This window comes from Primulina eburnea, chromosome 16 (assembly GCF_022965805.1).
Source record: "Primulina eburnea isolate SZY01 chromosome 16, ASM2296580v1, whole genome shotgun sequence".
Classification (NCBI taxonomy): domain Eukaryota; kingdom Viridiplantae; phylum Streptophyta; class Magnoliopsida; order Lamiales; family Gesneriaceae; genus Primulina; species Primulina eburnea.
The window spans coordinates 5,762,385-5,775,625 of record NC_133116.1 but is presented as its reverse complement, the minus strand read 5'-3'; the positions used below and the strand labels follow the sequence as shown (position 1 = coordinate 5,775,625).

The 13,241-nt window shown below is 34.4% G+C and overlaps 1 protein-coding gene and 1 pseudogene across 1 annotated transcript; both read left to right on the top strand.

Moving 5' to 3' along the window:
* The first annotated feature begins 4,367 nt into the window (after nucleotides 1-4,367).
* On the top strand, nucleotides 4,368-7,501 carry LOC140816214 (uncharacterized; annotated as a pseudogene).
* Nucleotides 7,502-9,865: 2,364 nt separating this feature from the next.
* On the top strand, nucleotides 9,866-12,429 carry LOC140816215 (lysine histidine transporter-like 2). Its single transcript, XM_073175316.1, has 7 exons — nucleotides 9,866-10,164; nucleotides 10,450-10,833; nucleotides 10,933-11,326; nucleotides 11,416-11,521; nucleotides 11,681-11,772; nucleotides 11,858-11,926; nucleotides 12,185-12,429. Exons 1-7 carry the CDS (start codon nucleotides 9,983-9,985, stop codon nucleotides 12,281-12,283), a joined length of 1,326 nt encoding a protein of 441 aa, XP_073031417.1. The 5' UTR covers nucleotides 9,866-9,982; the 3' UTR covers nucleotides 12,284-12,429.
* The last annotated feature ends 812 nt before the right edge of the window (nucleotides 12,430-13,241 follow it).

The following is a 13,241-nucleotide window of genomic DNA, read 5'->3' as shown; positions in this document are numbered from 1 at the left end:
GCCGTGAGCACAGCGCACCCGCGCTCTTGAGCTGCCGCACCCGCGGTGCTGCGTGTTATGCAAAGACATTCCCATGTGTTGAGTTTCATGCAATATACTTAGGTGTCTTTCTTTCCTTCATTTCATTCAGCTGATAACCGAGGCACCTCCAAGAGAATTCAACAAATTCCTTCAAGCTTTCTTTGCTAGTTTTACAAGATTCGATTACCCAAATTTAGTTACGAGTTAAGATTTGGGCTCCTTGCATCGACGGCTATTAGGTAATGTAAGTTTTATAGAATTCCAGCATGCTTCGAAATATACATGTTGGGGAAATTCAGATTTGAGTTAGAATATGTGTTCTTGATATCTTGAGCTTGATATATTCGCTATCGGATCGATTTTCAGACACCGTATGTTATTATTCGAAATTTCAGCATGTATTATGTTAAGATTGTACAAATTTCAGCTTATGTATTGAGGTGTTGATGAGGTTATGAGTTGATTGTGATTGAGTATGTTATTGTGGGGTTATCGGTATCGAAGAAGTACGCCGTTATGCCGTCAGTTTGTACCGAGACTGATTATTGATTATTCCAAGACTTGGTTGAGTTGTGTTCTGATATAAAACATTTGTATATTGTCATTTCAGATTAGTCTTGACAGAGTGACATTTCGACTTCAAGATCTCGACAGAGATTGTGCGACGAAAGGTATAATTCATGTGGTCTCGGGATTGCACAACTCGATTCAGATTTGATACGAGTTTCCCTAAATCACATACTAGATTGTTATTACATTTCATTATGTAATGCCTTGTTTATTGATTTATATTCGAGTCCTGAGATAGGAGATATTGGCAGACTGGCCAAAAACTAGACGTTTCGGTGTATCGACGCATAGGAGTAGATTTGCTCTATGTGTAGACCCTCGATACAGAGTTGACCGAAGTCTAGGAATAAGACGTACCGTCGCCCCGAGTGGTTGGGTAGGTGACAGACCGTCTTATTCACACCGGGATCCCTAGATTAGAAATGAGTCGAGTCAAGATTTAAATGTTGAATACAGATTTGTATTCTTCTACATGTTTAGATTTGCATTCATGTTGCTTGATATACGCTATGCTTTTGTACATGATTATTACATTGCATGCATCTATGTTTTATACTGGGATATGTTCTCACCGGAGTTATCCGGCTGTTGTCGTGTCTGTATGTGTGCATGGCAACAGGTGGGGCAGGATCTGGGTCTCGAGCTAGATGAGAGATTGATGATAGCGTGGAGATCTCGGGCGTTGAAGATTTCTAGTGTTTCCTACTCGACTGTTACTACTTAGGTTTTTAGTTGGGATTTGAACACTAGTGTATGGTTGTACTAAACAGACGTGTATGTACATTATGTTGTTTAATTAATATAAAGACATGTTATGCTTTAATTATACATTTGAATTAATGTTAAAAGCAAAATTTTGACCCACATTTTCAAGCAAAGATCCAATAAATCCCAAAAAAATTTGAATTAGAGCCCGGGTCCCCACAATACTTGATATTGTTTGATTTGTAAAATATTTGGTCGATCACTATACAATATTAGCCAAAACTGCCACAAGGAGTTGAGAGCCCGGCTCGAACATTTAGCGACGGACTTTTGAAATACCGTCGCGAATTAAATCAGCGACGGTTGTTAAGCGACAAACCGTCGCGGATTAAATCGACGACGGTTTTTTGACCAACCGTCGCTATCAGCGATAGTATTTATGCGACAAACCGTCGCTGAGTAAATTAGCGACGGTGTGTAATGATAAATCGTCGCTAAAGGTTCAGCATAGTTTAGTTTTCTTTGTTAATCTGCGCGGTTCATCTTATTACTTCAGCATGAAATTATTTTTCTTATTTTTTTACTTCGACAACATTGATATACCGAAGTAAAATATAATAAAAAAATATAGTGAAGCTCGTGTTTTTAAACATCGAAGTAAAATATATTATTTTACTTCGCTTGTGTTATTACTGAAGTTATTAGTAATGTATTACTTCGTAATTTATTATTGCCGAAGTAAAGCCTGACGAAATAAAATCCGATTTTTCTACTAGTGATTATTGCCATAACATTCACATTTTTAATATAATTAGGTAAAGATACGTGCGACGCACGTGAAAATACATTTCTATTATCAATAATTGTTCTTAAAAAAATGAGATCAGAAGATATTAATTTACAAAAAATTATATATTAATGATTTCATGCTATATTAGTCGATAGAAATGAGTAATGCTATGTGCAACCAAATTTGTACAATAATTCTTACAATTCAAAAAAATCAATAGAAATTTCATTTATCAAAATCTCATGATAAATTAAATATAAAATCTCATTAGATAAATTATATGTATTATAAAATGATTACAAAAGATATTTGTTTAAAAATTTTTATGTGTTATAAATCTAAGGTTATTCTTGATTGGAAGGATTTCAAATCCATGGATTTCAATACATTCAAATGTATTTTTGTTATTTAGATATGTAACATCATAAACTTCAAATCCACTCATTTCATATTTATATAGTAGTATTTCATGTTAGTTATGATATTGTTTAAGTCCACCAAATAATAATGTTATTTGAAATTTATTCTACTTTATATAAATAATAATATGTAAATAAGTAATGTGTAGATTCATGATTTGATATATTGTTTCATTGTTAACAATAAAATTATAATTCTAATCCATAAATTTGAAATCAATTTATCCAAGCACAATTTAAATAAATTAATAATTGCTGAAAAACATATTAGTAATAAATATTATAATTTTGTATAAATTAGACATTGGAGAAAATATAATATAAAATTGATATCACAATAGGTATTAAAATTAAATTTGAGAGACAAAAAAGTATAATACATAACGTTGACCACTTATTTTATCACGTGTTATTGATTTATGAAAAATAAAAATATAATATACATAATATATTCTAAACCTTAAATTAAATTATTGCGTCAAATTTTTTCTTCTTTTATATTTTCAATTTATATTGCTTTCACGATTTTTTTTGTCATCAATTTTTTCTTCTCTTTGAAAAATAATATTCTTGACATCTTCATTAGCAAATCTTATAAGAAGAAATGTATATTCTTCTCTATTTGATGCCTCTACAAATCTCCACACAATTAAGTGTTTTGTAGAAAAAAATTTGTTTCATCAAACAAATAAAATCAAGGAATTTTGTTATTTCAGTATTCTACAAATTATATTTAATTTTTGTAAATATTTTAACTTAATCTACAAGCAAATAAAATCAATGAATTTTGGTTATTTTATCTTCTAGACAACTGACAAAATATGATTTAATTAATATTTTATTATATTTATCAAAAAGTGTTCAACTCTTTAATGATATAACATATTTATACAATATGTTATTTAAATACAAAAATTCAAAATTAAGATAACATAATTTTTTTTTATATTTCATACTATATTATTGGAAGTATTAAATTTGTATATATTAATTTTTTTCTGAGAAACTTCTTGCATATATAACTCATTCAAAAGATTATAGATTTACAAAATAAAACAAATCATATTCAATTTAATATTTTGTGAAAAATATATGTTCACTTCATCTACAAGCAAATAAAAACAAATAACTTTGACTTTAATTCACACTTTTATAATATGTATAGATTTTTAATTTTTAATTTATTATTATTTATCATACACAATTATTTTAATATTATAACTCATTAATTATCTCAAATTCGAGCTCACGATCTACCTAAACGAGCCGAGATCGAACCCGAGCTCATGAACCACTTAAACGAGCCGAGCTCGAGCTCGAGCTCACGAGCCAGCTAAACGAGCCGAGCTCAATTTTGAGCTCACGAACCTATTATCGAACATGTTTACGAGCTAACGAGCCGAACGTCATTAATCTCAAGCTCGGCTCCACAAAATTGTCGAGCCCAAAATAAGGCTCGGGCTCGGCTCGATAAGCTTAACGAACGAGCCCGAACGAGCTTTTTAACGAATCGATATTCGAAAAACTCGCGAACAGCTCGGCTCATTTACATCCCTACAGGAAAGTATGTAAGATTTCTTGATTGGAAATTGGAGCAGTAATTTTGGTGTCCAAAAAAGAAAATAGCCGGCAATACTATACTAATATATAATATAATACTTTATAAATAAACGTGTGGTTTTTTTAAATCTTTTTTGAGACGATCTCACGAACTTTTATATGTGAAACAGATCAATCTTATCGATAAACACAATAAAAAATAATAATATTAACATAAAAAATAATACTTTTTTTTTATAGATGACATAATAAAAAACTCATCTCATAAATACTATCTATAAGACCGTCTATTATCACTTCAAATAGTCCTGGTTCAAAATAGATTTCATCCAAAATCTATCATGTTTGCCACGATTAGCAGTGTCAAGTCTCTTTTCTCTGTTCCTTCATATGCTCTGTAAATTTTGAGAAATCCCTTTTCTTGATTTTGTTCTAATGTGCTTCTTTTGATCAGTTTTTTCCTCGTCCGGGTTCCCTTACGTAAAGAACCTTCTTTGGGCTTAGCAAAATCTTGCTCCCAAAAACACTTACTTTCTGTGCTACTATTTTCTTCCTCACCTTTTGAGCTGTTTTTGGCTGAGTCCGCTGTAAGATAATTGTCTTCAATTCTCTGTTTATTCACCATAAGTATCATTTTTTATATGCTAGTGATTTACTGGCTATATACTATTTTCTTTTCTCGTAATTTGTGTGGATTTTTGAGAATTTTGTGCTAATTGTATTGGCCAATGCCTTCTAATTTCTTTCCCTTGAGATGGGAAAGCACTGGAGATCAATGGTGGTTTGCTTCCCCCATTGATTGGGCAGCTGCAAATGGGCATTATGATCTAGTTAGAGAGCTTCTCTACATTGACCCAAACCTTCTCATTAAATTAACCTCTCTCCCAAGAATTCGAAGGCTCGAAACCGTGTGGGACGATGAGGAAAAGTTTAATGATGTATCCAAATGTAGGTCTCAAGTTGCCCAAAAACTCCTCGAAGAATGTGAGATAGACAAAGGGCACAATTCTTTGATAAGGGCTGGATATGGTGGTTGGCTTTTGTACACTGCTGCTTCAGCGGGGGATGTGATTTTTGTGAAGGAATTGTTGGATAGGGACCCCATTTTGGTGTTTGGAGAAGGGGAATATGGGGTTACTGATATCTTCTACGCCGCGGCACGGAGCAAGAACTCCGAGGTTTTCAGGATGTCGTTTGAGTATGCACTACTCTCAACAAAGGTGCAAAAAAGGGAAATTTCTCCAGTTTTTTATTCTGAAATGGTGAATAGAGCGGTTCATGCTGCCGCTAGAGGTGGCAATGTTGAGATGTTGAGGGATCTTTTGAGGGATGGATGTGATATTTTGAGTTATAGGGATGCTCAGGGATCTACTCTTTTGCATTCGGCCTCCGGTAGAGGGCAGGTTGAGGTGAGTTGCTTGTGTTCATGCACTTTCTTGAACTCAGTGAGTTGTCTTTTGTTCATTATATCATAATAGACGCAGCACCTCTCTTAGTTTCATTTTTTGGTGTTTAATGGTATATATTATAGAGCGGTGTTGATATATCATTGAAGTTCTTGAATTCACTTGCACAAATATGCTAAGAATTAAGAAGTATGAAGCCTCTGGTTATTTGAGGCTTATGCACGTTTAAAATTGTTCTTGGTGTTTGCTAATTGATAATGTGGGAAGATGGTGCTTGAGTTTCATTCCCAGTTAGTGCAATTAGATTTGCTTTAATGAATTTGACTGCATGAGTAGTATATGCTTGTCAAGTGCACAATCTTGTTAATCTTTGCTGCTTCCAAGTCATCGACGTGTCTTTTACCAGAGAGTATCCATATTTAATTGTGATAGAACCTTAGAATTTCAGAATTCGTTCTTGCTCATGTTGAATTCTGTTTCGATGCATTTCTTTTGCGTGACATTCACTTCTGACACTGGATTTCAACTCTTTTTCTCACCAATTTGCAGGTAGTTAAGTTTTTAAAATCAACACATGGCATCATTAACTTAGTCGACAATCGAGGTAACACAGCTTTGAACGTGGCTGCGTACCTAGGTCACCTATCTGTCATCGAGATTCTTGTATATGCATCGCCTTCTTCTACCTCAATAACAAACAACTATGGAGACACTTTTCTTCACATGGCCGTTGCTGGTTTTAGAGCCCCGACTTTTCGAAGACTCGACCGGCAAATTGAACTCATGAAACTGTTGGTTGCTGGAAAACTTGTAGATCTCGAGGACACAATCAATGTTAAGAACAAAGAGGGCAGAACGGTTCTTCACATGGCTGTCATCGAGAACATACAGTATGATATAGTCGAACTTCTCATGTCGGTTCCTTGCATAAACCTTAATCTTCGCGATGCTGATGGAAACACAACTTTGGATATCCTCAAGCAACGGCCAAGATCAGCATCTTCTGAGATTCTGATAAAGCGGTTGATATCAGCCGGAGGGATTTCGAATTGTCAAGATAGAATCACAAGAAAAGCTATTGTTTCCCATTTGAGATCGAATGGTATTGGTGGTAGTCCAGGGACAGTTTTCAAAATCCCTGATGCAGAAATATTCTTACACTCCGGGCTTGAAGACGTGTGTCTCCTGAGTGGCGATTCGACGGGCACAGAGTTAGGTTACTCGGGTGAAATTGAGCAATCCGGTAAACATAGGAGGTCCGGTTCTCTAAGCAATGCTGCAAATCGTCTCAAGATGTTGCTCCGTTGGCCTACAAAGAGAGAGAAACTCAGTTACAGATGATTCCCACTCGGGAGACACCGATTCCGTTATATCGGACAGAAGGCATTCCAGTTTCAGCAACAGCCCTATCCCAAAAAGGAATCAATTTTCACGGTTTTCCTCGTTTCCGAACAATGAAAGGATAATGTCTGTACAAAGTAATCTTCATAGCCCATCCCCAAAGAACAAGCATGCTGAAGGGCTGACACACGGTGTGCTGCAAATGCTGCCAAAGTCAAACCTGGGTTCCCCTTCAAGCGCCTATTCCGAGTCGTCCTGGTCGACTGCTGTTGCAAGAAAGGTCGTAAATGTTGACAGCGGAAGTGAAAGTGCCGGTCCATCGAGCTCAAACCAATCCCCTAACATCGAAAAAGTGGAAATGAGGCGTAAACACAAGTCTCTCAATTCAAGACTGCTGAACAATTACCTGTGTTTCGGCGCTCAAGGCCTGGCTGCAGAGAACTTGATGAACTCTCCACCGAGGAAAAGTCAGAATCAAGAAACCTTAGTTGTGCAGTGAGTTAGATTTCACGTGTTTGTATGAATTTTTCTATAGTTCTACTAGGGTCCTGGACTACCTATGACCTCGACAGTCGACTGTATATTTGATGTTTTTCAGCTTTTGTTGTGCACATATCTGTGGAGACCGTAAGCTGTGCATAGGAGTTGTGTAAGAGTAAGCCTGGAATATATTGTTATCTAATGATTTTTTTAAGGATGAATTTGCTTTAAATATCCACTTTACATTCAGTTTCTATCTGAAAAATAATGTTTTTGTACTCTCTTATCCATGACAAAATATGTTTACATTCTGTCAGCTCGTATGTCTTTTTTCGTGTTAAAATCTATATAAAGCATTAAAAATATAATATTAAGATATGATATTTGAGTATTAATTATTTCAATTATTATACTAATATATAATTTTTGAGTACTCAAATTTATATAACAAATAATGATATCAATGACATATTTTTCTATGTTAAATATTTGTCATAATTTTGTTATTAAAGAATTAAAATATATTTGTTTGCACATTTAAAAATACCAAATTTTGTTAGTCTATATATTTTCTTTCTTATATTATATAGATCATCAACAATTCATGCACATCATCATTCATATTCATAGAATTTACGATCTAATTAGTATTTTTTTTAAAAAAAATTCAATTATTAATCACGAATAAAATTGAAAATAATTGGGACTATATTTTTTGTATTGAAATGTATTTGATAAAATCTGAAAAAAAAAATATTAGTAATTTTGGGAATTCGGAAAAGTGAGAATCTTACATATGATCTTATCGTACACTACAAAAAACCAAAGCAATTTGCGACGGGTTTATCCGTCGCTAAGCATACCGTTTTTTTGTAGTGGTACGTAGTGACTAATAGATCGGGATTGTGATTTTATTACGCAGTTGGCCATTCAATAAAGATAAAAATTTACGTGAGATGATCTCACGTATCGCATTTTATTTTATTTAATAATAAATTGAAAAATAGAGAAAGCCGACTGTCGGAATCGAACCCCCTTTTCTTACCATTAGCAAGAACTTGTTTCAAATTTTCGAGGACATGCAAAAAATGATAATCGACGTCAGACGGATTTTTTATTTGGGTCATTCATGATATTAAATTTTATGCTAAGAGTATTCTTTTTATTGTGAATATTAGTATTATTGATCAATCTCACAGATAAAAATTCGTGACAGATAAGATCATCTAGCAAGAGACCTATTCTTCGATAAAGATTTCCAGAATATGCAAACAAGTATCTAAAAAACCTCATTTTTTTTTATTATATTTCATGTGTTCCAAAAATAGTTATAGGTGAATTAAAAATTAACTGAAATATATATTTATTGTGATTTTTATTATATGACCCGAAGACCTTCCTATACAATTATTTAGAAATATCAAATATCTCCTTTTGATTGTCATCTGACAGCAAATCTAGCTATTTTCATTAATTAAATAAGTTAAACAGAGGAAGCTCAGCTCCATCTTAAATAAATTTCAAATGACTAATATTTTTAGAATGACAAAACTTGTGTCAGACGATCTCACTGGTCGTATTTTGTGATACAAATATCTTATTTGGGTTATCCATGAAAAATTATTACTTTTTATGTTAATAGTATTACTTTTTATTGTGAACATCGATAGAGTTAACTCGTCTCACAAATAAAGATTCGTGAGACCGTATCACAAGATACCTACCCTTTTAAAATTTGAATCAATCATGATTAGTATAATTGTAGTAGTAATAAGTGGGGAGATTGATTTGAATTACTTCAGTGTAAGTCTCAAATTAGCCTTTTTTTCCTAGTGTTCCATCCAAACACAATCCAAGTTAATTATTTCAAGAACATTTATGATGATTTTATTGAATGATAAACTAGATAATTCTATCTTATCTTATTATTTTAACAAATCAAAATTACTTGTTTTAAGTGATTGATACTAATCATATAAGATAAGTACGGATATAGAGAGAGGGAAAGATATGGTTTTGTGTGAGAATTTCAAAATCAAAAGATTTTGAACTATAAATTCAAATTATTAGATTTGAAATTTTTTTAAAAAAAAGTCTATATCCGTGCGTTAAGTCGATTCCATTCATTCTAGATTACTTAAAAGTAATATTTTTTTGGATAAAACTTATTTCGGTCAGATAGAAGATATATCTCATAAAATTGACCAATGAGACTTTTTCACGTAGTTTTTATGTTTAAAAAACTTTTAAAAAATTTTACTAGTAAAACGTTGAAATTGCAAATTTATGGCATGAATCCGCTTATAGATCAAACACTTACACACGTAAGTTCAGCAATTAATTCCAAGTTTTTATCTCAGCCAAGATTCACACACATTCCTCGTGTGCTACAAGAATCCTTATTTTTTGCTAACCAACAAATGATTTCGTCCACACTTTCTCGACTTATTCGTCTCCACGAATGTCGGCATTCCACCAACATTCCCACAGGTCTCCATTTAATCCCCGAAGAGAAACCATAGGACCGCCATCGCCTTTAAAGAAAGCTACTCTATAAATCTTGAATTCACAGGAACAAGAATCTCCATCGTTCTGTGGTTTGAACCAAAAGGAAAGGAAGAGCATACATATCCCCTCTTTGAAATTCTATTGTTTTTTCAGTTTGAAAAAGCAAAGAAATAGAAGAGACAATGGCGCCATCTGTAGAACCACGGGACGATGCCAAGACGGAGCAGGAGAAGGCCATCGACGATTGGCTTCCCATCACTTCTTCTCGTAACGCGAAATGGTGGTACTCCACTTTCCATAATGTTACCGCCATGGTTGGAGCTGGTGTGCTCAGTCTTCCGTATGCAATGTCACACATGGGATGGTAAGCACGTCCTGATTTTGTTACTGGCTTTTTGGTCTATAAGTCTGTGAAAGTTTAACGAGATATAACTTGGATATTGCTAATATGTCCCGCGTCATAGCATTTCGTGAAAAAATGACTAGAAGTAAAAGAAATCTTGGGTTAAAAACAATATTTGATGACACAGCACGAAAAGCAAAAGTATATATATGTGATATATCAAACAAACGGGACGTATTTTCTAACTTTCCTGTCATTTCATTTTGTTTTTCGCAAACCCTAATTTCTTTTCACACGTTTGTTCAGGGGACCTGGAATAACAGTCATGGTATTATCATGGATCATTACCCTATACACCTTGTGGCAGATGGTGGAAATGCACGAAATGGTGCCCGGCAAGAGATTCGACAGGTACCACGAGTTGGGACAACATGCTTTTGGCGAGAAACTCGGGCTATACATTGTCGTACCTCAGCAGCTTGTGGTCGAAGTTAGTACATGTATCATTTACATGGTGACCGGAGGGAAATCGCTGAAAAAATTCCACCACACCGTCTGGCCTGACAGCAAGGAGATCAAGCTCACCTATTTCATAATGATATTTGCATCAATTCATTTTGTGTTGTCTCATCTGCCCAACTTCAACTCCATTTCTGTTATCTCCCTCGCTGCTGCTGTGATGTCTCTCAGGTAACATAACGTCGATATAGATACTCAAATCTGGCATTCCCTTGTCAGCATATTGTGGTTTCAATTAAGTTTCTTAACACTTACTTGGTTCTTGGACAGTTACTCGACCATTGCATGGACAGCCTCACTTGCTAAGGGTGTACAGAAGGATGTAAGCTATGCCTCATCGAGCACCAGTGCGTCGGATAAAACGTTTAACTTCTTCAATGCACTGGGAGATGTTGCCTTTGCATATGCTGGCCACAATGTCGTGTTGGAAATCCAGGCAACGATCCCTTCAACACCCGAGCAACCATCCAAGAAACCTATGTGGAAGGGTGTCATTTTCGCGTATCTAGTCGTCGCACTGTGTTATTTCCCGGTTTCCTTTGTCGGTTACTACGTGTTCGGGAACTCTGTCGATGACAACATTTTGATTACACTGGAGAAACCAACTTGGCTCATCGCCATGGCTAACATGTTCGTCTTGATACACGTTATTGGAAGCTATCAGGTTAGATGAAACTTATACGGTACCTCAAAAATCAGTAGATCGATTTTAGAATTCTATATGATGTGTGGATCTAACTCATTTCCATGTAGATTTACGCCATGCCTGTTTTTGACATGCTGGAGACTTTCTTGGTGAAGAGATTGAAATTTGCTCCTTCTTTTAAGCTCCGTTTCACCACTCGTACTTTATACGTTGGTAAGAACAATTTAAGCACAATGTCTAGATTAATGTAATCATCTATCAAGAACTTTTCGTCATTATAGTATTGATTAATCTAAATCCGCCGTCGAAATTATGAATGTTTCTATTATCATTTTCTTGATGAAACCCTTGTTTTTGTTTCCAATATTGCAGGCTTCACCATGTTCATTGGCATGACATTCCCCTTCTTCGGTGGCCTTCTCGGATTCTTTGGTGGATTTGCTTTGGCACCAACAACCTACTTCGTGAGTCCAAAAAAAAAATCAACATCATTAATTCATTAAACTAAATATATTATTATTAATTATTAAATTTTGTTTGTGTATTTAGCTGCCTTGCATCATGTGGCTCGTTGTCCGGAAACCCAGAATCTTCACCTTGTCGTGGTGTACTAATTGGGTAAGTTTATTATGGTAAAAACTTGCGTAAGACGGTCTCACGGGTCGTATTTTGTGAGACATGTATCTTATTTGGGTCATCCGTGAAAAAATATTACTTTTTATTGTTAATATCGATAGGATTGACCTGTCTCACAGATAAAAGTTCGTGAGACCATCTCACAAGAGACCTACTCGTTTATTATATATGCCAGTGTGTATTTTATTATTTAAGAATAAATGCTAATTTTTGTTTTAAAAAAAATTTGTTGAATTTCAGATATGCATCATTCTTGGGGTTGCGTTGATGATAGTAGCACCCATTGGAGGAATGAGGAGCATCATTTTATCAGCCAAGAACTATAAATTCTACCAATAAATAATATTTTATTTCGATATGAAGCAGATTCGAAGTCGTTATTGTAAATATTTCATATCGTTGATTGAATTTGGTATTTTGTAGAATTTGGGATTTCTAAATCAAATGTAGTTGAATATTAATGAATAATGTTAGTTTTATGTTTACTAGTTTGTAGTCATGGTACTTGGATTTTTTATTTTTAAATAAATTGTGATGCCTAGTTCAATAGAAGCATATTTCTCCCTTCATTTGTTTAATACTTATAAACTTCTGAGCGTTAAAGAGGTATTGCTTGCTCTGCTGCATTTCCCTTGTATGTTTTGGCTAGCAATTTATTTAACAGAATCTTGATCTTCTATCCCATTTTGGATATTTCTCCGCCCAAAATAATTTCCAGTTCATCTCCCCTGTGAGTGATTCTTCTTTTTATAAAGGTGAAACAAACCCTTATCACAACAGTTAGTTTAAAGTGTTCTTTGTTTGCCACAATTTTTTTGTTTCATATACAAAATTATCGAATAAAAGGTTATATTAAATAAGATTTTGGATGGTGAATATCAAGAAGTAAAACAAGACATACTGGGTACTCCCACCAGTAAACCCACATCTGTGAATATGAAACCGTCTGATTCAACAGTAAAAAAACAAATGGAAGCAAATTTGCCTCTGGAAAACCTCCAGATTCAGTGACACTTTTGGGCAAAGAAAGAGCAAGTTCGCTGTCCAATCCTCACTTCATGAGAATCACAGTACACAAAATGTTACGATCGAAGATCATACAAATACTGAGGATGGCATCATCAAGAGAGTTCAGCCAAACCGAAAGTGTACCATGTACATTATTAGTTCTGAATCCGAGCCAGGTTGCAGGTTCATGTATGATGATGACAAGGTACTTTTTTCTTTTTCTAGAACTGCTGTGTGCTAACCTTTCTATGCCGGAAAAGCTCCTAAATTTGTTTTTGGTGATTTAGTT